This window comes from Syngnathus scovelli, chromosome 1, assembly GCF_024217435.2.
Source record: "Syngnathus scovelli strain Florida chromosome 1, RoL_Ssco_1.2, whole genome shotgun sequence".
Taxonomy (NCBI): Eukaryota; Metazoa; Chordata; class Actinopteri; order Syngnathiformes; family Syngnathidae; genus Syngnathus; species Syngnathus scovelli.
The window spans coordinates 23,042,882-23,066,468 of record NC_090847.1 but is presented as its reverse complement, the minus strand read 5'-3'; the positions used below and the strand labels follow the sequence as shown (position 1 = coordinate 23,066,468).

General features: G+C 45.9%; 3 protein-coding genes across 4 annotated transcripts in view; all 3 read right to left on the bottom strand.

Annotated features, from left to right (window-relative positions):
- dlg3 (discs, large homolog 3 (Drosophila)) overlaps nucleotides 1–12,598 on the bottom strand; it is a 63,016-nt gene extending 50,418 nt beyond the window's left edge. The window contains exons 1-4 of the mRNA XM_049762124.2: nucleotides 12,132–12,598; nucleotides 11,365–11,496; nucleotides 5,442–5,533; nucleotides 2,583–2,723 (exon numbers count right to left, since the gene is read on the bottom strand). Of these exons, the coding sequence (XP_049618081.1) occupies nucleotides 2,583–2,723; nucleotides 5,442–5,533; nucleotides 11,365–11,496; nucleotides 12,132–12,147 (381 nt within the window). The 5' untranslated portion in view covers nucleotides 12,148–12,598. The remainder of the gene's footprint in view (nucleotides 1–2,582; nucleotides 2,724–5,441; nucleotides 5,534–11,364; nucleotides 11,497–12,131) is intronic.
- A 547-nt stretch (nucleotides 12,599–13,145) lies between these two features.
- LOC125989292 (hemicentin-1-like) lies at nucleotides 13,146–16,294 on the bottom strand. The gene is made up of 6 exons (XM_049755504.2): nucleotides 15,913–16,294; nucleotides 15,508–15,786; nucleotides 14,725–14,964; nucleotides 14,062–14,382; nucleotides 13,856–13,963; nucleotides 13,146–13,781 (listed from the first exon to the last, which is right to left on the bottom strand). The coding sequence occupies exons 1-5, from the start codon at nucleotides 15,980–15,982 to the stop codon at nucleotides 13,878–13,880; spliced, it is 996 nt and encodes a 331-aa protein (XP_049611461.1). The 5' UTR covers nucleotides 15,983–16,294; the 3' UTR covers nucleotides 13,146–13,781; nucleotides 13,856–13,877.
- Nucleotides 16,295–20,084: 3,790 nt separating this feature from the next.
- On the bottom strand, nucleotides 20,085–23,405 carry LOC137840509 (contactin-3-like). Of its 2 annotated transcripts, XR_011087201.1 has the most exons (5): nucleotides 22,642–23,405; nucleotides 22,261–22,515; nucleotides 21,645–21,910; nucleotides 20,230–21,560; nucleotides 20,085–20,144 (listed from the first exon to the last, which is right to left on the bottom strand). XR_011087201.1 is itself a non-coding variant. In XM_068651547.1 (4 exons), the coding sequence occupies exons 1-3, from the start codon at nucleotides 22,709–22,711 to the stop codon at nucleotides 21,654–21,656; spliced, it is 582 nt and encodes a 193-aa protein (XP_068507648.1). In that variant the 5' UTR covers nucleotides 22,712–23,405; the 3' UTR covers nucleotides 20,085–21,560; nucleotides 21,645–21,653. The 2 variants fall into 2 exon arrangements, 1 of the variants encoding a protein (XP_068507648.1); XM_068651547.1 differs by having other exon boundaries at nucleotides 20,085–21,560.
- Between the last annotated feature and the right edge of the window lie 182 nt (nucleotides 23,406–23,587).

Genomic DNA, 23,587 nt, shown 5'->3' with positions numbered 1-23,587 from the left:
CACCTTCAGATGGAGGTACCAGTCATCTACTCCAAACAAGACAATTTATCAAATTACCAGAACAACGACAGTTGGGCTCACTGACCATCAAATTTGGTGGTGACAATAGGTAGGCTTTGCCCAACATGGAGCAATGGTGAGCTCAAGCCACTTTAAACGATCGCCTAAGTCTAAAAAGTTAAAGTCAAAGTTCCAATGATTGTCGTCACACACACATCTGGGTGTGGTGAAATTTGTCCTCTGCATTTAAAAAGTCAAAGTTATTGGTATGACCCGGCCGGGGTTTGAACCCACAACCTTCCAGTCTCAGGGCGGACACTCTACTACCACTAGTGGAGAGATACCTTGACTATCTTTTAGTAGCGGCCAACATTGATTTGTGGAGGCCCGCCACAGCGTGTGGGGGAAATATTGCGGCCCTCATCAGAAATATTCCCAAAAATAAATGAATGTTGGCAAATACTGCTATGATGCAAGTCATGTGGAATTTTATAATCAGAGGCACCCTCTTAAACATGGCAGGAAAGCCGCTATGTATTGATGTCTATGCTGGCGGCCCAAGTTGTACGTGTTGTCCTTGCTTTTTCTAAAGGTATTTGTAATAACAAAAAACATATATATTGGCCCAACAACCAATGTACTATTACGAAAGCCATGTTTTTAAATGGAAATGATTCACTTGAATCGGCATGATCCTTCACCATACACTGGCCAACAGCCAACATCCAACTCCAACCCCACCAAGATTTCAATTGGGTTACTGGTCAAACTGCAAAATTCACCAGAAACCACATCCCCGTCGCTATCCTAGTGAACACGCTTAAGGTCACCCTAAGTGAGTTGGGTTAAAAAAAAAAAAAAAAAAAGATGCCCTGCATGTATAGGCAGAATGGCGATGACTAGAGGGGGCATCAGTGAAGCATGCTACTCAACAGAAGCGGCGAGGGGAGGGGAGGATAGTCGGAGTAAAAATAGAGAGAAGAAAATAGACGAGACGCAGGGAAAACAAAATGTGGCCGTCGGTGCATGAGAAGGCAGATGAACAAAGTCTGTTCTGCGCATTCGCTTTGCACCGTCTGCAACCGCTGAAAATGTGGAGGGTGCTAGAAAGGTGGAGGTTCCAACTAAGAACCTGATGAAGTGCGGCCCGTGGAAGGGTAGAGATGGAAGGGGAGAAGCACAGTTTTTTCATTTTTTTTTCAAAAAAGAGGTAGGGAAGTGAAAGGAGCAGAGCCAGATCGAGAGACAGAGGAGTCAGTAGGGATGCAGGCGGGGGAGGAATGTGGTTTCTATGGTAACGCCGGCTATCCGTTCCTGCGCTCTCCCTCTCTCTCTCTCTGTCTTTCTAGCCTCCTCCACACCATCCCTCCCTCCGTTCACTCCCTCCTTCGTGCAATAGAGGGAGTCTCACACGCACACGCACACACACACGCACACACACACACACACATGAATCCAATGCCTCACTATCAAGAGCAACCATCTAGGAATGTGAGCATATACAATGTGCGATGAGTCAATGTGTGGCATTGCCGCTTAACGCCACTAAATAGTCCCCCTTGGGCAAAAAAATAGGTCTCCATCATCATCATCGTGTGTTTTGGTGCAATATGACAAAAAAATTCACAAATGTCGTCGAAATCTACTTTTTTTGACACATTTGTAGGTTTTAATTTAGACAATCAGGATTTTGGAGTCGACCACCGAATGCTCACACTTATTCAGGAGCCAAATTCAGCTGATTTAGGGCGGTAGGCGGGGACACCCTGGACCGGTCGCCAGCCAATCACAAGGCACACATAAACAAACGTTTGCACTCAAAATAACACCCACAAAAACTTTGGAGCGCTCAATCAGCCTACCGTGCAGCGGCTTTGGCATGTGGGAGGAAACCAGACTCGCTGGAAGAAACCCATGCGGGCACAGGGAGAATATGCAAACTCCATAAAGAAAGGCCTGAGCCGGACTCGAACCCACAACCTTTGCACTGTGAGGCGTTGTGCTAATCAGTGTGACTCAATCCCACCTCTAAGTTTGTAAAATATTAACATTTGAAAATAAATGGTTTGAAAATAATTTCAGTAACTTGAGATAGGCCAATATTTTTTCTCCCAAGTCAGTTATTAAAAATCAGACACCGATAATTGATTTTTGGAGCCGATATTCATTTGCAGTGAAATAAAGGTTTTTTTAGTTTGTATATTTACAAATACTAACACTTACCTTTGCTTAAGTTTATTAAACATCTTGTCAAATTTGCACCATGTTCAAGATCTTTTATTCTTCAATGAATTCATAATGAACAAAATAATTTGTTTGTTGTTTCTATTCTTAAAAAAAAAAAAAAAATCAAAAATGAAAGTGCATGGAGTTCCCTGTACTTTTAGTTTTGAGCAAAGTTTTGAACTGGTTTTGGCATGCTTCAAAATGCTAACTTAATATCAAAGCAGATGATCAGCCCAGTGTATTCCAACTTTATAATTTTACGCACTTTAAACATTTAATTAATTCTTCAAGCACCACAAGAAAGTGTGCCATCATCATCAATTACAAATGTATGTAAAAAAGTTGGAAGAACTCACCTTTGGCACTTCGACATGCGAACGAGTCACCAGGCCACATACTCGCTCCACCTTGCGATCACTTCCTCGGCACGTCACTCGGATGCGGGAAACGCCTTCACCCTCGTGCTCTTGATTCTGCTCATCTGCTTCTCCTGATTTCTTAGAGAAGACAAATAAAATGTGATTTGATGTGACTTAAAAAAAAAAAAAAAAAAAAAGAATTGGGGAACTTGAAGAAGAAAAAAATCGCACAATGGAAAAATAGCAGGTGATTATATTAGTGAGGCCGGAGTAACTATCCCAAAAAAATTAAACACTGGATGAAGAGATAAAAAAAAGAATATGTAATATGTCACGCTATTTGCATTCCGTACACTTCTTGGGTTCATTAGCAAAATGAACCACAATGCACCTTAAAATACAGCAGAGGGCAGTGTTCAGGAAAAAAGCCAAGTGGCCACAGGTTGAAGCGCTTGTTCATGAGAGTTGAGGTGCCTTATGGAAGTGGAAAAGACAATGCAAGTGAGTCACAATGCACAGAGGTCTACGATCTCAAACAAGAAGAATTCCATCTTTGCTTTGAGGGAGGAAAAAAATGCTTGAAACTGAGTGGAGGTCAACATAACTATAAAAAGAAATGTGGGATTGATTGAATTGTTGAAACTATGATGAATCTAAGGTCCATTTTAAGGACTATATGGAAATGAAGCAAACATTGGGCAATGGTTGAAAGGTTTGAAAAAGTAAATTTATGTTCCTGAATGCAGAGAAGGTTTTGGTGCTGAAATGTTTGAAAAGATGAGGTAAAATTCTCAATTGTTAATTCTGAAATAGGCATCACAGCGATGCACTCGGGGGGTTTGGGCACTAGAAGTCAGCTGGGATGGGCTCCGGCGCACCCGCGATCTTCGTCGGGATAAGCGGCAAATGGATGAATTTCGAAATGGGACATTTTGAACTCTGCAGATTATTGATTGGGTGAAAGAGACATCAAGCATTCAGACAACAAGCAAAATTCCAATGCGTTACAGTTTGAGTGAATTGAAGCAAGGTTTCAATGCATTGAAGTTTGAGTGAATTTTTGCAATACTGTATTTGCAAATTTGCACCCAAAATTTAGTGGACAACCTGATTTGCTGTGAAAAACCTTTAGACAAGTAGTGATTTGTCACCATCTTGTGGCATCAAATAACTCTAGTGGGTAGGGAGTGGCCAAATCACTTGATATTCGCTCTTTTAAAATAAAATTAAAAGAAAACTGGTGGTGGTGGGGGGGTTCTTACACATTTGGACATAAAATAACAACAAAATTGCTGATTTGTTCCACTTAAGTCATCCTGTTGATTAAAAAAAAAAAGTCTTTCAAACCATTCAAATTTTAATTCATGATTATATATTATATAATTTATATTTCTAGTGTTGTAAGCACGAGGGAACCAAAAAATAAGCTATTTTATAGCTTTATAGCTTTTATAGCTTATATTCCATGTTATCATTTTTTTTATTGATCGTCCGATTAATCGGTTATTGTAATTTTATTCAGCTAAATATTGGGAATGGCAACATTCATTCATCCTTTGTTAAATCTGATCGAATGTATTATTATTGTGTTGTTTTGTCGCTGCACAATCACAATAAAAGCAGTCTATTCTATCATCTCGTATTCTATTCTATTATTATTATTACAGTCAGAACAATGAAACGCTCTTCAGCTAGATGTCAGGAGGCACAATGAACCTGTTGTCATTCTCATTGCTTTGAGCTCCCCTTGCAACCCGCCTGGCGGCTCCGCCTGGGAATTTGAGGAAGGAAAAGGCCTTATGTTGTATTTGAAAGCAGCAGCTATTTGCCTCTCTTTGTGACACACCAAGGAATGTGCAGACTCATTTGATTTCCCTCTCCCATCCTCCACCCAGGTGACGACACGGCCGGAATAATGATGAGCTCCTTTGCTGGGTGCCCTTTAAGCATCTCTCTCTCTCTCTCTCTCTCTCTCTCGCTGATCGAGGGATGGACGGAGGGAATCAGGCAGCAAACAGCACAAATCACAAGGAAGCCGGGAGGGAACAAAAAAAAAAAAAACAAAAAAAAAAAAAAAAAAAAAAAAAAAAAAAAAGAAGCTCAGCGAGGCAGAATGAAGGCGCACTTTTGAGTTTGTGCGCTTGACGTGGTTCCAATCTTAAGCAGATGACTGACGCGGAAGAAATGGGCCGCACACGCCGCCGCTGATTGGATACGGCGGGGCTGAATGATTTTGAAGGATAAATCCAATTAATGAATCTAAAAAATATCACAAGGCATAGCACAACAAAAATTCTTTTTAACATATTTCCTGGCGACTATGATGTCAGACTTTATGATGGGTAAGGGTATTATTTCTGTCTAAATGAAGCTCCGCAATTGATTTCAAAAGAGAGAAATCGGCAGGTCTTTGACAACAAATACCATGGGAGGGATTCCGAAAATATTAGCAAATGACAAAGCGCAAATAGGCGGCTTTAAGTGACATTCTTATTTGGTGACATGTGTCAAGATTTCTTCAACATAAAACACTGGACAGTATATGGGACTCCAAATTGCGACAGTCGTATGGATGCATTCTGCCCCATGTCTGAGCAACATGCAGTCAGTCTCCCTCTTCAAATACACAACTCTTTGCAAGCTAAAAATACACAAAGAGTCGTAATGAAAGGACAGGCTGACTTTGTGGCCCCGACCGAGCAAATGGCCTTTTGACTCCTCCTCCTTCCTGCCCCACTCGGCTCGCCTCGTAGGAGTGAGCGAGCGGCGCAGGTAGCGCACGGGCCACTTGTGGCGGCAAAAGCAAACAATTAAGCGTGTTTTACCCCCAACTGCAAAAACTGCTGCCAAATGTACCTCCAATGCTTCCTGCTCGCCATCTTCCTCTTCCTCCAGTGCACTTTGTTGCACATTCAGCTGCAAGGTTACCTCGTAACACTCTTGAATATCTATGAGATGAGAGGAAAAACCATCTTTTATGTCTATATAGAAATCATATGAGAGTTGATGTCTCAACAGAGACATGGCGTTTGTCTTTTGGTACTTTCAGAGGTTTAGAGCTAGACATCAGACATTGTTGTTTTTGGAAAAAAATTGGCTCGATGAGCAGGTGGCAGGGCTTCAAAGTGAATGTGTTCGGAGAGTTGTGCTGATGTCACACATGGGAGCCGTTACGATGTAGACATGAGGTTAGCGGAGAATAAGTCATCACAAAAGTTCAACAGAGCGCTTTGGCAATGCTTTTTCAGCAACAACAAAGGCCTGCTAGCTTTTACCGTATTGGCCCGAATATAAGACGACCCTGATTGTTTTCTAATATAAGACGACCCCCTCTTTTTCAAGACTCATGTTTGAAAAAAGACTTTTTGAACACTAAATTGAATTTTTAGACAGATAATAATTACAGTAGATCTGAAATGAAATGATTATAACTATATATTCGAGAGAAAAAGCAGGTTATTTTGCCTCATTCAAATCATGCAAAAACTGTCTATCACATCTTAATATCTGAACATTTAAATATGTAAACTTAAGTGCAATCACATTTGTAAATGAATGGCTTCTGGTTTTTGAAATGTAAATGAACCAATCTACTGTGATAAAAAACAACAAAATTGCAATAATTGCATTAACCATCAAAGTGAAGTCTAACTGTAACTGCATTCTTGAAACAAATCTGAATAAGGAAAAATATTGCAATAAAATAATGTAAACCGCTATGGCTATTTTTACTTTTCTACTTCGTGACAGGGGTTTGCTTTGGCCAGGGGAGTTAAGTTCAGAATTGGCTTTAAAGATATCTGGCGCCATCTAACGTTGTGAATGGGTATATGTCTAGACCCCCACTTTTTCAATCTTATTTCAATGCAAAAATCACCGTCTTATGTTAAAGTAAGGTTTTTGATAAGAAAAACTGAAAATCAGCACTGTTCGCACGAGAACATAACATAATGGACAATAAATCCATCCATCCATTTCCTGTACCGCTTGTCCCCACGGGGGTTGCAGGCGAGCTGAAGCCTATCCCAGCAGTCATCGGGCAGTAGACGGGGGGGACACAAAGACAAAACACAAGTGTACATACTGCAATTCGTGTGAGCACTTCCTGCCTACTGCTGGCGTGCAGGCACCTTTCATTCCATAATTGCACATTTCAGAATTTCAACATACATACATACATACATATATATAGTCCCGAGAGCATTACGAGTATCTACTGTACTGTGTATTTGTTCTATTGCTCGCCGATGTCCCGACATGAGGTTGCACGTTCACACGTGTACAGACTTTCCCAAATACGTAAATTGGAAGCATTCCAACCCAAAGAGACCACATGCATTCCTTCCCATGGAGAAAACATAACATCGTCGCAGCGAGAAGATCTGTTGATGTTAGGGCAATGACTGATAAAAAGTTGTGGAAGGAAGCAAGGGGGGTTATCCTTTCGTTACATGCAGGATTAGCGTGTTTGTATAAACCGGGCCTCCTCTCGTTGTCATGTGTTCATTCAATTGGAAGGAACATCCAACTGCTTTTTTTTATTGGGCGGAGGAGCTGGGGCATCAAAAAAAGAAGAATGTGACCCTGTTCTGGAGTAACACATTCAATGGAAAACTAGGTCACAATTACAAACCAGGCCAAACCATTAATCCCCCTAAAAAAAATATATATATATATATATATATAACATGGAGATTCCCCACCCAAACAAAGCGTCATTCCTTCCTAGAACAAAATTTTGAATGCACAGTTGAGGCAGCTTTTGTTCCTGACAGTGCAACCATGAAACAAATGCCAAACAATGGCTGCCAGACATAGTTATTTAACTCCAGTAAATAAATTAAAGTGAAAAATGCATAGTAGAAAAATAAAACACATATTAGAAAGGTGACAATGTGTTGATGAAAAGGATTAATATTAAAAATTGTAGGCAAAACAAACAAAACTGAAATATGATAATGGAAAGATTAGTCCTGCAGCAAATTGAAAAAGGAAGCAGGTGACACCTACAAAATTTAGACTCATTATAAGAAGAGGTCAGGTTTTAGCACAAACATTTCAGTCAGTCGCAGTTCTAATTATTCCACAGGCCTATATAACTATGTCTATAAACCAGTGGTTCTTAAACTGGCTTCGGTCGAACCCTGGGGGTTCGGTGAGTCGGTTTCAGGGGTTCGGCAGAGCCTCCACTGCGGAGGTCCAAACACACCTGATTCATATGTATCCGCATATGTGAACTGGTCTCGCAAAGGCAAAAGCAGAAGTCGCACTGATTTGCTGGTATGTCATTTGTTGTGAATTTATGCGTTGTGTTGGTTTTATTCTTTGAACAGGGTGATGTTTATGCACGGCTCATTTTGTGCACCAGTAAAAACATCTCTGTCTTGAAAAAAAAAATTAAAAATTCACTAAAGAGGGGTTCGGTGAATGCGCATATGAAAGTGGGGTTCGGTACCTCTAACAAGGTTAAGAACCACTGCTATAAACTATATACCAAATAACGATAACATAAATAACAAGTTTATCGAACCATACGCGTCACTCCAACTTATTAAATCCATCAAAACCTTCATCCTCTGTGTCGCTTAAAAAAACTCCGCTGCTGACTCCGGAAGTAAATGCGGTGGTGACGTCGGTCGTACTCGCTGTCAGGTGCGGTTCCAATTATTCCGAAGGGCTTTATAACTATATTGTAGCGTTACCAAAGTAGTACCAGACAAGTCGTGGGTTTGGTAACCGGCTCTTTATTTAACAAAACAAGAGTTCAACGTACGAGCCAACAATAATCTCCGTCCCCCCTCCCACCCTTTCGGCCTTCTCGGAAACTACTGAACTGTAACGGTAAAAAGATATACAAGTTGCTACACTAAATAAACTATATATCAAATAACAATAACATAAATAACAAGTTTGTCAATCCAAATCATGAAATCCTTCAAAATCTTTGTCGTCCGTGTCACTTACAAAGGAAGCCGCTGCAGATTCTGGAAGTACGTGGGGCGCTTCCTCGTCTCCGCCGCTGACATCAAACTCATCGTTAGTTTCAGTTACCATTATTCCAGCCTTTCTGAATCCTGACAGAATGGTGTGGGTTTTCACCGAAGCCCATGCTTTGTCCATCCATCCGATGACGTCCAAGAAAGCTGCACGGCGCATTCTCCCGGTTGGCGTGAAGCTGTGCTCGCCGCCCATCCTCCACTGCTCCCACAGGACTGCCTTAATGCTCCTAATCACGGAGATCTCAAGTGGCTGGAGTATTGTGGTTAAGCCTCCAGGAATGATGGCAGTTATGGAGCTGAGATTTTTTAATTCATCTCTTAACTGTGGTGTGATGTGCGCTCGCATGCAGTCCATCACAAGCAGAGCTTGGCGTGCTGCAAAGAGCCATCATTTCATGATCCATCCACCGTTTCTCAATCACGTCGACTGCAACTGAGGGGGATTTTTGGCATACTTCTTTGTTTGAAAATGACCATTGGTGGCAATTTTGATCCATCTCCGCAACATGCCACTGTCAAGTGTGATTTCTCATGACCAGTTGTTTGTATATTAACACTCTTCTGACCTTTTTCTGCTACACTTCGACCCATGGGAATGTCAAACGTGAGGTGAATCTCGCTCATGTTAATAATATGATCCAGTGTCACGTTGTGCTCACTTACTACATGCTTCTCAATGAACTCACAGAAACTGTCAATCTTTACCTGGAAGTCTGCTGGGAGTTTTTGGGACATCAATGTCCTTGCTCTGATAGAGAGTCGATTGCGTTGCATGGAGCGATAACAACAAGAAGGTCCTCCTACTACAAAGTCATTTCTATTCATGTTTATTAGTAAATACCTGGGTGTGGAGACGCAACTGCACTGTTGACAAGCCTCTCCTGGCAGCACATTGTTCAAGCACCCATGTATGAACTCGTTCCTCTAGCTTTGGCCACCTAGCTTTTAGCCCGCGATAGTTTTTTTTTTTGTTTGTCTTCTTCATTTCACTATGAGCAAACTCCGCTTTGCACCAGTCCCTTACAAGTGTCTCGCTAACTCCAAACTTTCTTCCTGCCACTCAATTACCGTTTTCTGCTGCATATTTTACTACTTGCAGCTTGTATATGAATAGGCGCTTAGGAGCTTAAGATCAGGGGATGCTTTGAGAATAATTGTCAATTTTGGCTATGTGAAGCCCTTTGAGACTGTTTGTGATTTAGGGCTATACAAATAAACTTGACTTGACTTGACTTGACTAGGCAGAATATGATTTTTTTTTTCCGTGCCATTTTTGTTAAGCCCTTCTCAGTTGTTTGCATGAATTACAGACAATGTTGAAATTATCAACGCAGGCCTAGCGTGCTTTCATCCGGTTTAGTCTGAAAATAACATGTGAGGTGGATCTACTGCTAGTCTGTAATATGTGTTAATAATTTCACATATAAGTCACTCCTGAGTATAAAACCCGGCCAAACGATGAAAAAAACAGTGTCTTAATGTCCGCAAAATACGTTACATTAAGATAAAAAAAAAAAAAAGTTTATATCATTTAACCTCTGGAGCGAGAATGTATCACTTCAACCTTCACATCAATGATCATGTTTTTCAGTAACTTAGCATCAAGAAATTGGTCAAGTTGTGATTATGGAATCGCAAATATGCAATGAACTACAAGTAAAATAGCCATAGAAAAAAAGAAAAACAACAACAGCACCAGCAGAGTGCCGCCTCACGTGGCCTCCAGCACGTGAAGGCAAGGAGCAGAGGAGAAGACCAAGGCGAGTGAGTCATGACTATGCTTAGCTTTGGGATGCAAACCACATGTTCAATAAAAAGCATGAGCTTGCTGAAGACCCGCAAGTCAGGCAAAGACGCCACCGCTCGGTCTTCACAAAGACCCAGATGACCCAAACAGGCCAGAACTGGAGCTCTGGCAGTGATTGGAAGAGCTGCCAAGAGCAGGTTCATTTTTTATTTATTTATTTATTTTTTTAAATTCGATTTGTCTGTCTGCTGTTTACTGGCACATTCTTTGTCAAGAATGTTTGGAATCTTCGATGAGAACCCAAATCCTTGCAGCATTGTAATGACTACATTCTATGCTATTCGGTTTTCAAGTCCACCTCATGAAAATATGTAGTACCTCATACGTGCCAAATGAAATGCCAGACAGAAAGTTGAGGTTTAAAATACAAAAACACAGTTTTCACTTTTAAATGAGAGTTAAGGATGTTCACACTCACCGAATGCTTCAGCGGCCACAACTCAATAAGAGAAACACTGCAGGAAACCTCGAACTCATTGCATGAATGTGCTTTTAGAACTAAAGAAATGCACAGCGCCACGGCAACAAAAATATCACACAGACCATCACGGATCTGGTATAGTTAAGTATCTGAATAAAAAAACAAATGGTACAAGCCAGAAGTGGCATAAAATAATTCAACTACACAGCACAATGAAGACATTCTTGTCAAAGCAGTTGGGCGCCTTTGTTTCAACTCACCCGCCACTAACGACTGCTGACCACGTGTAACGCAAGATTTTAAATCATGTTAGCGTTTGGACAGACAGAGCCCGTGCTAATGACAAGGAATGTTGTGAAAAGGTGAGTCTATCGCAGCGGAGCCTGATGCGGACGGAATGTTACTCGACTAAGGAGCAACCAATCAAGAAAAAATTGCTTAGTTTTGTATACACACACACACACATACGTACACTGGAGAAAAAGCTGCTGCCGCTGATTTGGATAGGTAGCCTCTTAGGACTGTGATGTTTTCTGTTTTTTTCCTCCTTACCAAGAAGCGCTTGGAAGAGTTGGCTGCCCAGGATAGCGGACACTTTGCCCACACTGGTCTTGAGGGCCTGCTCGTCTGGACTCGTCAAGTTGGCCTGGTAGCGTCTGAGCAGACCTGCTGCTCGCTCAGTGTCTACGTATATCGACAAAAGAAAAAGAAAGTGGTCAGGACAGACGTTTTTCCCAAAGACCATCTTCATCGACTTTCGGCGGCTCACACACTAAATGTTCCGTTGCATTATATTTTTGGAAGGGGGGGGGGGGGGGGGAATCCGCGATGTACTGTAGCGCAACAAATGAACCGCGATGTAGCGACGGATTACTGTACACGTTTTTTAAACTTGGGACAGACACGAACAACAAACTTTGTTGGAACGTCATTAAAGTGATCATTTAATATAATACGTAAAGACAAATATATATATATATATATATATATATATATATATATATACATATATATGTGTACATACATATATATATATATATGTATATCTACATATACACACATATATACACACATGAATTATTTTATGCCACAACCCCCCTCCCCGGCCCCTAAAAAACGACATAACAGTTCACATTTGCGTTAGGCAATATGAGCGAGGCCGTGACCGCCCGCCATTGGCAGATTCCGCACTTTTCTCTCCTCCATTGAGCACACCTGAACTCATCACTCTCCTGTCCGTCAACATCTACAGTTTGGACGAGAAGAGCAACAGGAAACAAGTTGTTGACACGTCCTTAAAGTTCACAAACTCCACTCACCGTATTTGTGCACCATGCTGTCTCCAACTTCAATGGTGAGGTTGTTTTTTTGTTTGTTTTTCCCCTATTACTTGTCGGAGGCAAAAGGGAGTCCGTAACGTTCGCTAGTTCAGGAAACCAGCTCCAAAAGAGCGCTATCTTCTATCCTCTTCCCGCTCGCATGAAGAAAACAAGACAAAAAACCCACCAAACAAAAAACAAGCTCCCGAGCTGGTACGGAGGTTCCCTTCACGCCATATGAAAAGGGAATTGTGCTCATGTCAACTTTTTGCTGACGTCCAGCGAGACCGCCTAGGAGTTGTGCGATAGGGCTCCTCCTCCCGTCTTCCTCCCCCTCATATGGCGCCCCCGTGGAAAGACGATTCCCATCGAGCTTCTACCGCCGCAGCCCTTGTGGTAGAGCCCCAGAGACACGTCGTCGGCGGAAGGCCACAAAGAGGATTTCTCTTAACGTTATTGGCCCCAACGTCCGTGCTGCCGCCGCCGCCGCCGCCGCCATCCCCCTCAATGCTGGAGTTGGACTGTACTTTGGCGCCCTCTAGCGTACGGCTTACTTGAACTTGAACCTACGTATTTTCATGACAGGTCAAGTTGATATGAGCAATGTTAACGCGGTTCTGGGTCACGTGATACTTTATGAGCCCCAATTCTATCGCGGTGCTTTCATGGTTAGCGTAGAATTTGGCATGGATCATTATTTTCGCAATTGCATTGATGAGCGAGGCATCCGACTTTTGTCTGTTATTGTGAGTTTGGCTAACATTGCTCTCAGGATTAATGTTTGATTGCAGTGCCGGACATTTTCATATGAGCAGACCAGAGCTGAGTTTTGGGTTTGCCTCGAATATTTCAGTTTGCAAACAAATTGTTTTTTGGGGTATTACAACCTAGTGGAGAGCGAGAGCGCGAGAGAGAGCGAGGGAGCGCGCGAGAGAGATAGGTTGGGGGGGGAGCGAGAGAACAACTTTTATCCAACATGACAGATCCTCACACACACGCGCGTGCACGCGGTCATGCAATCAAAACTTTATTTATCGGCTTAATACAATCCAATTGAAAGGGAGGAAACAACACGATGCAAATAACCTTGCATGAATCAAGCACAATAAAGACATCAAGCGGCGAGAAAACATCACCAGCAAAAGAATCAATAACCTTGAATGAATAATCAAGCATCACCTCCTGCCACGGCGGCGGCGGCGGCCCGTTCCAGGCTCGCTGTGTGCTGACCGAGCTCCCTCCCAATGCTGCAAAGCAACTGGCCACATCTCTCTCTCTCTCTCTCTCGACCCAGTTCGCTCTTTCCCAAGGGTCGGTCATCTTGCACAATGCCGCCATAGCATCAAGAGTGAACAAAGCATGCAACAGCGCGGCAGCAAATACAATAGAATGCAACACGATATACGAAGAAACGCAATATGGCGTTTTGGGGCATTTGTTTTCTTTTTCAATTTGAACCGATTTCTTCTTGTGTGAAACGATGCCGTTGTCGACGTGGAGGAGTATCACCTCGAGGGGAAAAGCCTTTGGGAGGGAGGCGCTGAGGTGGAGCAGGCTGCGGGTGTTCCGGCCAGCCGGCCGGCTGGCCATGGTGGAGCTCTCTCTGTCCGTCTCCTAGCCAGGGACGGACGCAGCGGGCAGCAGCAGCAGCTGAAAAGCAAGACGGCTTGAAGGGACCTGGGTGAGCGTGGGACGGACGGACGGACGGACGGACGTTGACTCACCCCACTGGGCTTGCGGCGGGCGCTAGACCATCCAGTAGAGCTGAAGCAGCAGGACGCACAGCACCAGCAGAGCATTACTGTCGGACGGGCCAGCCAAAGCGCTCGATCCTTGAGGGTCACACGCAAAGAGGAACGCGGTCAGCTTGGGGCGCATATCAAATAGAGACTGGAGTGACCCCGCTGGGGGGAGAGGACAGAGTACTGACTGTCGCCACCGCCTGAACCGCTACCGGGCTTGGGGAGGAGAACCTGGTCGTCATCGGCGTCAACGCTGCTGAGGTGCAAGGTTGGGGACTCCTTCTCACTGTCGTCGAATTGTACGGCCACGCAAGTGTAGGCCCCCGCCTCGGCTGGGACATCCTTGATGATCAACTGCGCGTTCTTCAGTCTGAGCTTGTAGTTCTCGCCATCGGTGACAGGCTTTCCTCCCTCCTTCCACTTGAGTTCTTTGAAGCTCCCCGATGCGATGCAGGAGAGGGACACCTGCTTTTTAGCGACACGTTCAACGCGGACTGAGGTGACCGGGTCTGTGGGAAAAGGGAAATGCGGCAGCACTTTACGGGCGCAAGCTTGCTGTGATGGCAGCGCGATGCGCGATTGAGACAACTTGTTGCAAGTTTGACCTTTGGAAAGGGGGCGTGCTCAGAACATGCATTTGTCCACAAATTCAATCTGCAGGCTTACAAGATGTCACCCCTTTTCAACAGCTTCCGGAAAAATCCAACGCAAAACTATTGTGCGCTCCAACTGGAGATTACTCGAGATGCCAAATGTAGATTATTGGCTGGCTGGCTAGCACGCACAAAGAGGATTGGTCGCAGAAAGGGACTCAGATAGGGACAGGGACCGGCCTGCAACTTCAAACTCACCGTGAACCTGGACAAGGAACGCCTTCATCTTGGTAACATCCGTACCCTCGATGGCCACGTACATCCCGGCAGCGCCCGTGTCAGCCTGGCTGATCAGATTAGGCTTGTTAACGGCGTCTTCAAACTTATCCGTTACTTCGGCTCCTCCTTTGCCCCATTTGACAACGCCCGTGAGGCTGGAAGGTAATTGGAAGCTGTGGCCCTTGGTGACAGCGCACACCTGGTGGACTGTGCAGATGACTGCCAGAAAAGAGAGGTGGCAAAAGCACAGTTAGTTATTTATTTCATTCTTTTTTGGGAACCACAGTTACACACAGTTGCCGCGATTTCCACTCGTGTTTTCCGGGTGTTTGGTTTTATTTATTATCATCTCCGAACCACCTGAAGATGGAGCCAGAGCCTTGTGACGGCGAGGGAGGGACCTCTCGGTTTCAAATGATAATAAAAACGCCGCACAACTCGCGGTCCGAGTCAAAACAGTTTTGGAGACCATTTCCCCCAGGTGAGATGTTGGGAGGTGACTAGCGGCAGCAGATGATCCCGCTTCTGCTTTCTTTGCTCGACACTTGCCATGGACGCAACAAACGGATAGTAACCACATGCGCGCGCGCGCACACACAGACACACACGCACACAAACAATAAAAAATGCCCGGCTTGATCCCCATAATTGTCCTGCGGTGCCCCCACTTGCACGTGAATTTGAGCAGCTGCCAAACCGCGTGACTGGCTTACAGGCGAGTTCCAACAACTAGCGGCACAAAAGGGATGGCAACTTACTTACCTGGCGCAACGGCCACTGTGAAAGACTTAGTGGTCTGCGTTGAGCCTGACGTCCATGTTGCTTTGTACAACCCGCTGTCTTCTTTGGTCAACTGGGTCATTGTTGCTTTCTGGGTATCGTCCGTACCGTCCGTATAAGTAGCCTTTCCTTGCTTGATCTCAGCGCCATCCTTCGTCCAGGTGACCTTTACGGAGGATTCGCCGCTATCTAAGGTGACGCTTTGACCCACGCTGCAGGAGCACGCCTTGTCCAGAGCGCATGTGCAGCTGCTTCCTGCCTCTGAAACAAGCACAGGAGGCAAGCCAGCCAGAGGATTCGTCCCAGTCCGACACAATACAGCCGCTTGAACTTTGCAATGTTGACAGCGCAGCGCATCTCCGCAAAGACATTTTGCTGCCCTTTTACCTGGCTTAACGTGGCGCCATGGCGAGAGGAGCAGCAGCACCAGCGCAACGCGCATCGAGAAGATCCGCATGTCCGACGCTCTCCAAAGCGCGCAGTCCACCAAGGAAAAGTTGTCTCTTGAGCGATAGACGATGGATGCCACGATACGGACGCAGCGAGCAGCTGGCGGTCGGTGAGTGCCGTGAAGGCGAACGTGACGGCCGTAGCCCCGCGAGCTCAGACGCGCGTCGTCCGTCACATAGGCAGGAAAGGAAACGTCGAGCGGCTTTGACGCGCAGGGGACACGTCGAGCGCACCGACGTGCCTTTAGCCTTTCATTTCAAAGCGTACGTTGCACGTCAGTCCGCTCGAGCCTGCCTGCCTGCGCGCCCGCTGCTTTCCTTTCAAAGCGGTCCACGTCCGTCTGCGTCCTTTCAAAGCGGTCCACGTCCGTCTGCGGCGCGTGAAGGGCGCACGTATGTTGGTTGGTTGGTTGGTTGGTTGGTTGGTTGGTTGGTTGGTTGGTTGGTTGGTTGGTTGGTTGGTTGGTTGGTTGGTTGGTTGGTTGGTTGGTTGGTTTGGTTTGGTTTGGTTGGTTTGGTTTGGTTTGGTTGGTTTGGTTTGGTTTGGTTGGTTTGGTTGGTTTGGTTTGGTTGGGTTGGGTTGGGTTGGGTTGGGTTGGGTTGGGTTGGGTTGGGTTGGTTTGGTTGGTTTGGTTGGTTTGGTTGGTTTGGTTGGTTGGTTGGTTGGTTGGTTGGTTAAAATAAAATTCAAAAGAGAGGATTTTAATTGAAGAGTACGCTGCGGTAAACAGTAACGTTTTTAGCCCTGATTTAAAGGAGCTAACAGTTTTAGCAGACCTCAGATCTATGGGAAGTTTGTTCCACAGGTGAGGAGCATAATCACTGACTGCTGCTTCTCCTTGCTTGGTTCTTGTTGTTGGGACATGCAACAGGCCAGTTCCAGATGACCTGAGGGGTCTGGATGCTTCATAAGGAACACGTATTTTGGTCCGAGACCAGTCAGCGTTTTTGTAGACCAGCAGTAGGATCTTGAAATCGATCCTTGGACTCACAGGAAGCCAGCGTAGCGATCGAATGACCGATCCAGTTTCCTGGTGTTTGTGAGGACTCTGGCAGCAGCGTTTTGTAGACCAGCGGTAGGATTTTAAAAGCGATCCTTGGACTCACAGGAAGCCAGCGTAGCAATCGAATGACCGGTGTAGTAGTATGATCCAGTTTCCTGGTGTTTGTGAGGACTCTGGCAGCAGCATTTTGGATCAGCTGAAGCTGCCTGATGGTTTTTTTTTTTTTGTTAAGGCCTGTAAAGATGCCATTACAATAATCTAACCTGCTACGAATAAATGTGTGAATACGTTTTTCCGGACCTTGTTGCGACAGAAACCCCTTCATTCTGGTTATGTATGTATCGGAGCTTGAACTCACAAACACCTGCTGGTGACAGGGGTGAGGAAACGCACGGCAAAGGCTTGCTCAGCGTCCGCCTTCAAACCTGTCCAAGTTAAGATGAGTGGCAAACAGGTGGTGGCGCATCAATGTCCTTGAAATGAGAATCGTGTCAAGTGGATTGGTATGGGCCTAAATCACAAGGAATTGTCAAAGGGCTTCCTTCACGTGTACCAAAACGAAAGAAAAGGAAAGAGACACTCGCTCTCATAGTCGCTAGTTGAAAATGAGAGAGTGCTGGCGAGTTTCCATCCCTGCTATTTGTGCAAAGTCTTTTCAAAATGCTTATTTTTTCTCTCGCTCTCTCTTCAGTGTTTTCTCTCTCTCGCCTTCATGTTCAGCGGGAACAGTGTTGTCGGTCTCCCCTTTTCATGGTAGTCTGGAGTCCAGTTTGCCGCGGCGAGGCGAGCAGCATCGGTGTCGGTCCGTCGACCTCGATCTGTGACGGACGGACGGGGCTTTGGTGATGTTCACGTGGCTGAACGTCTGCTCGCGCACCTCGGTCGAGCCAGAGTGTCCACCGCTCTCATTGGCTGAGTCGAGAGCTCTCTCTCCTTTTGGACGGAATTTGTCAACTAAAGCCGAAGGTGTTTCTAAATGGCAATCCCTCGGTATTGATCCTAAATCTGCTTCCACCGACGTATTAATACTTCAACTTCATTGTTTGGTGCCAAATAATAATAATAATGATAACAATAACTCACTTTGGCGTTAATGGGTGCAACACTTGCAGTAGAAGTTGGGCAAGGTGGCAACCAGCTCAGTGGCCTACTAGTAGTCGAGTGTCCGCCCTGAGACTGGAAGGTTGTGGGTTCAAACCCCGGCCGGCTCATACCAAAGACTATAAAAATGGGACCCATCGCCTCCCTGCTTGGCACTCAGCATTAAGGGTTTGGAATTGGGGGAGTTAGATCACCAAATGATTCCTGAGCGCGGCACCGCTGCTGCTCACTGCTCCCCTCTCCCCCAGGGGATGGATCAAAATCACATGGGGATGGGTTAAATGCAGAGGACAAATTTCACCACACCCAGATGTGTGTGTGCGCGTGTGCGTGCGTGTGCGTGCGTGTGTGTGTGTGTGATGATGATCATTGGGACTTTAACAAACACTGAGAACGCTGAGAAAAGCTCACCAAACACCTATTTGGAACATCCCACATGTGATCAGGCGAATCGGGTACCGTGACTGGGTGCAAAAGGAGCCTCCCCAAACGTGCTCAGTCATCCGCAAGCAAGGATGGCGGCGAGGCTCACCACCACTTTGTCCACCGCCGTGTGAGAAAAGAATTGAGCTTCTCAAAGCAAAATTGTTTGGGACGTCTACGCTCCGTGATCTCCTCAAAAGGTTCCGAGAGTCCGGCCGCGGCCGCAAACCGAGACCGAATGACCGCGACCTTCGATCCCTCAGACGGCGGCACTGCCTTCAAATCCGACACGAGCGTGTAAAGGACATCGCCAAATGGGCTCAGGAAAGCTTCCCGAAACCGCCGTCCGTACATACAGCTCGTGGTTGCAGGTTGCAGCCTGTTTGAACTACTCCCCTCCGGACGCCGTTCTCGAGCTCTGTACACTAAAAGCAGCAGACACAGAGACAGCTTCTTCCCCCAGGCTGTCGCTCTGATCAACTCTTAGAGTCTCAGAGTCATTACTGTGCAATAACATCCCGCTTTCCGCACCTTTTTTTGTCCACACTGTTTGTACTATGTGTCCTCTCTGCATCCATTGCAGCCTGGGCATCCTAGAAGAGGGACCCTCCCATCTGTGGTCTCTTCTCAAGGTTTCTCATTTCCCCTAGCTGGAGTTTTGAGTTTTTCCTTGCCCTCTTGGGAGTTTCAGATCAGGGGACGTTTGAGAATATCTGCCATTTTTCACATGTCCTGAGTGTTGTTGTTAGTCACCTAAATGTTGAACAGAGGCTGTGCTTTACCGAAGTCAAATTCCTTGTTGGGCACGCTCAAACATGGCGAATAAAAAACTCTTGAATCTTGCCTACTATGTCTTGTCACCGTGGGATAGTGGGAACGTAATTTCGATTTCTTTGCGTCTCTTGGCTTGTGAAGGGATTGACAACGAAGCAGACTTTGACTTTGTCCGACACAATGTCGTGAAATTGTACGCTCAAAGCCAGGGGCGGCCAATTCATTTTTCCAAGGGGCCACATGAAAAACCGGAGTTGTGTCAGAGGGCCACACCTACGATAACTTCAACCTGCTCAATCTTCTTCCATTGTAAAATGCACCAAATGATTTATTTTAAATAGTTGGTACTGGTAATTGGAAGAATACAATTGTTCTGTTTATATTTATATGAAGCTATGCGAAATTGTGGCGTAAAGGTCAAATAAAAAAACAATTATTAATCAGCACAATTTATTCTGAACTTCTTTAACTTTACCGCAAATGACAAAGCCGCTCCATCTCTGGGTGTGAAGTTGGACAAAACGTCCTTGTTGGGCTTGCAGTTTTGCTAGCCATGCATCAGCCTCTGATGCGCCCTGTTTATCAGACACATGTATTTTTTCTCATGCTTGGTCGTGTAGTGGCGACTCCAATTCTATTCTTTAAACGCAGCGAGTTGTGTACCACAAAATCAGGCACATGGCTTTACCTTTCATTTCTGTAAAGAAATACTTGGCAGTCCATATACTGATCTCCCTGTGCGTTATGTACTTCATGTACGTTGTCACAGTTCATCAGCCAGCCAAACTCATGTATAGAACACTTGAGCCAGGATTCAGAGCGTCTTGCTCCCTTTATTTCGATTCAGTGTTAAACACAACGAGTGAAACTGCAAGTGAAACAACAAACACACTTAGTTTCTTCTTATCTTATAAACAATAATAAAGTTATCCAATAAAACAATGATAACTTACAGCCGTTGATTCCGTGAGCATAAGGAGAGGAGAAAGTTTTGCTTAGATGACGCGAGTAACGCCAACGTCTCTCCACCCATCAGATGTCAAGTCGCTTCAACAAAAACATGCGCAGCTTCCGGTGCATTTCAAAACACATTTCCGGTTTGCTTCCGAACAAATAACCATTGTGTATGCTTCTTTACATAGAAAACATTACATCATGAAAACAATTCTGAGGGCAGAACAGTCCATGTCTTGTTGAAAACACGGCGCTCCTTGTCAACTTTTTTCTTCGCGTTAGCACACATTTTGAGGGCAGCATTACTTCGCGCTGTTCACCGACACGCACAGCTCACATGCACGCTACACGGAAGTGCGACGCCTTTCAAAGTAAAAGCCCAACAGTTGTATTGTACGCACGACACTATATATATATAAGCAAACGTTTACATGATTTTTGAGCATGAAATATGTTGTCTCTGTAGTGTATTCCATTGAATGAACGTAGGTTGGAAAGGATTCTCAAATCATTGCATTGCATTGCATTCCATTTTCTTCTCTGGCTGGCCTATTATTTGTACCGCTCTGTGTTGTGTTGCTGGCGCAACTTGGTTGTAACTAACCCTAACCCAAGAAAAAAGATCACAAAACCATCCAGAGGGGTGACGCTGCCTTGCTTACCTGACGGCTGTTTTCGTTTGCGGCACCTATGCTGCGACAAGCCATACGGCAAACACTCGCCAGAGGTCACGCCCGCCGAGTCTCACTGCCGCCGCCGCCGCCGAGTTCCGTACGGCTTTGTTGCTAGCCGTATGGTTGAGGCGTACTTTTATTCTACATGTCCGTCATTGGCTTTTGTGAGGGAGGCCCTACATATGCGCTTTTGTATGCTTCGACGTGCGGGACTCATGGCCGTATGAAGAGGACCTCGGGTTCCCCGGAGGAGGGAGCGATCCAAAGAAGCATCTGAGCCCGCCCACATGCACGCGTCATGCGATCAAACTTTATTTCACTGCCAATTTACAATCCGGCTGAAAGGGAAGAGACAACACGATGCAAATAACCTCGAAAACAAAGCATAAGAAAGAAAGCGGAGAGAAAACCTCATGAGCAAAAGCAAAATATATATCCTTGAAGAAATCAAGCGAGCAGTACTACAACTCGCAACGGCGCTGCCAATGCAATGCAATGCAATGCAATTCAGCACATTTGGGGTGATCATTTTTGGGGGGGGGGCGTCCACTTGAACCGATTTCTTCTCTGCCGTCGTCGACACGGAGTAGTATCACCTCGAGGCGAAAAGCCTTTGGGAGGGAGGCGCTGAGGTGGAGCTGGCTGCGGGTGGAGGCCTCAAGTGTGCCGGTCACAAAGACAAACAGGTCATTTCAAATATGGACTGTGATGACCCCTGTCGGGGCACGAAGAGTACTCACCACTGCTGCTCAGTCCAGTTGGAAAGCATCGGACGCGATCTCGCTGCCGTCGAATTGTACGGCCACGCAAGTGTAGGCCCCCGCCTCGGCTGGGACATCCTTGATGATCAACTGCGCGTTCTTCAGTCTGAGCTGGTAGTTCTCGCCATTGGTGACAGGCTTTCCTCCCTCCTTCCACTTGAGTTCTTTGAAGCTCCCCGATGCGATGCAGGAGAGGGACACCTGCTTTTTAGCGACACGTTCAACGCGGACTGAGGCGACCGGGTCTGTGGGAAAAGGGAAATGCGGCAGCACTTTACGGGCGCAAGCTTGCTGTGATGGCAGCGCGATGCGCGATTGAGACAACTTGTTGCAAGTTTGACCTTTGGAAAGGGGGCGTGCACTTAACAGGCATTTGACCACAAATTCAATCTACAGCCTTACAAGATGTCACCCCGTTTCAACAGCTTCCGGAAAAATCCAACGCAAAACTATTGTGCGCTCCAATTGGAGATTGCTCGAGATGCCAAATGTAGATTATTGGCTGGCTGGCTGGCTGGCTGGCACGCACAAAGAGGATTGGTTGCAGAAAGGGACACAGATAGGGACAGGGACTGGCCTGCAACTTCAAACTCACCGTAAACCTGGACAAGGAACGCCTTCGTCTTGGTAACATCCGTACCCTCGATGGCCACGTACATCCCGGCGTCAGGAACTGTCAGCGATGGGAACGTTACCTTTCCGTCGGCAGCCGTAACAGTTTCAGGAAGGGCCTCGCCATTCTTCTTCCAGACGACTGAAGCAGCGGTCAAGCCGCTATCTAAGGTGACGCTTTGACCCACGCTGCAGGAGCACTCAGTGCTCTCAGTGCATTTGCAGCTGCTTCCTGCCTCTGAAACAAGCACAGGAGGCAAGCCAGCCAGGGGATTCGTCCCAGTCCGACACAATACAGCCGCTTGAACTTTGCAATGTTGACAGCGCAGCGCATCTCCGCAAAGACATTTTGCTGCCCTTTTACCTGGCTTAACGTGGCGCCATGGCGAGAGGAGCAGCAGCACCAGTGCAACGCGCATCGAGAAGATCCGCATGTCCGACGCTCTCCAAAGCGCGCAGTCCACCAAGGAAAAGTTTGTCTCTTGAGCGATGGACGATGGATGCCACGATACGGACGCAGCGAGCAGCTGGCGGTCGGTGAGTGCCGTGAAGGCGAACGTGACGGCCGTAGCCCCGCGAGCTCAGACGCGCGTCGTCCGTCACATAGGCAGGAAAGGAAACGTCGAGCGGCTTTGACGCGCAGGGGACACGTCGAGCGCACCGACGTGCCTTTAGCCTTTCATTTCAAAGCGTACGTTGCACGTCAGTCCGCTCGAGCCTGCCTGCCTGCGCGCCCGCTGCTTTCCTTTCAAAGCGGTCCACGTCCGTCTGCGGAAGGGGACACGTCGAGCCGCCCGAGCCCTTTGCTTTCGTTTCGCACATGCCTGGTTTAACGCAAACAAGTTGCTGTTGTTGTTTTTGAATGATAGGCTTATAGTTTTGGTGGCACATCTTGACATGCAATACTGGAAGAGTGCTTGTGCAATTAAATCAACGTGATTTTTTGTGCATTTGGTCATATCTGCTGAAAGTCCTGAAAGTGTTAGTCACCTCAATGTTGAACACGGGCTGAGATGTACCGAAGGCAAATTCCTGGTTTGGCCTGCTCAAACGCGGCGGAAAACAAAACAACCAAACCAACACCTTGATTCTTGTTGCTCAAAATGTCTTTCAGAGCTTTGTTGCATTCATTTGATGCGTACGATTGAGGAAAAGAAATGAGGCCTGGTGGTGGCAGACACGTTTCTCAGCTGACGTGTGATTTCTTTTAGGGGGGGGGGGGCACCCCGAGAAAAAGAATAAACCGTGATGCAACCTAAAAAAAATGTCCCCACATCCACAGTGTCTTGAGGACTTCAATGAATCAATTG

Coding starts and splice junctions, on each gene's coding strand:
- LOC137840509 (XM_068651547.1), bottom strand. CDS start 22,711: ATGCGGATCTTCTCGATGCGCGTTGCACTGGTGCTGCTGCTCCTCTCG. Junction 22,516..22,641: donor ATGGCGCCACGTTAAGCCAG/GTAAAAGGGCAG, acceptor TGCTTGTTTCAG/AGGCAGGAAGCAGCTGCAAA. Junction 21,911..22,260: donor GTTCCTTGTCCAGGTTTACG/GTGAGTTTGAAG, acceptor CTTTTCCCACAG/ACCCGGTCGCCTCAGTCCGC.
- LOC125989292 (XM_049755504.2), bottom strand. CDS start 15,982: ATGCGGATCTTCTCGATGCGCGTTGCGCTGGTGCTGCTGCTCCTCTCG. Junction 15,787..15,912: donor ATGGCGCCACGTTAAGCCAG/GTAAAAGGGCAG, acceptor TGCTTGTTTCAG/AGGCAGGAAGCAGCTGCACA. Junction 14,383..14,724: donor GTTCCTTGTCCAGGTTCACG/GTGAGTTTGAAG, acceptor CTTTTCCCACAG/ACCCGGTCACCTCAGTCCGC.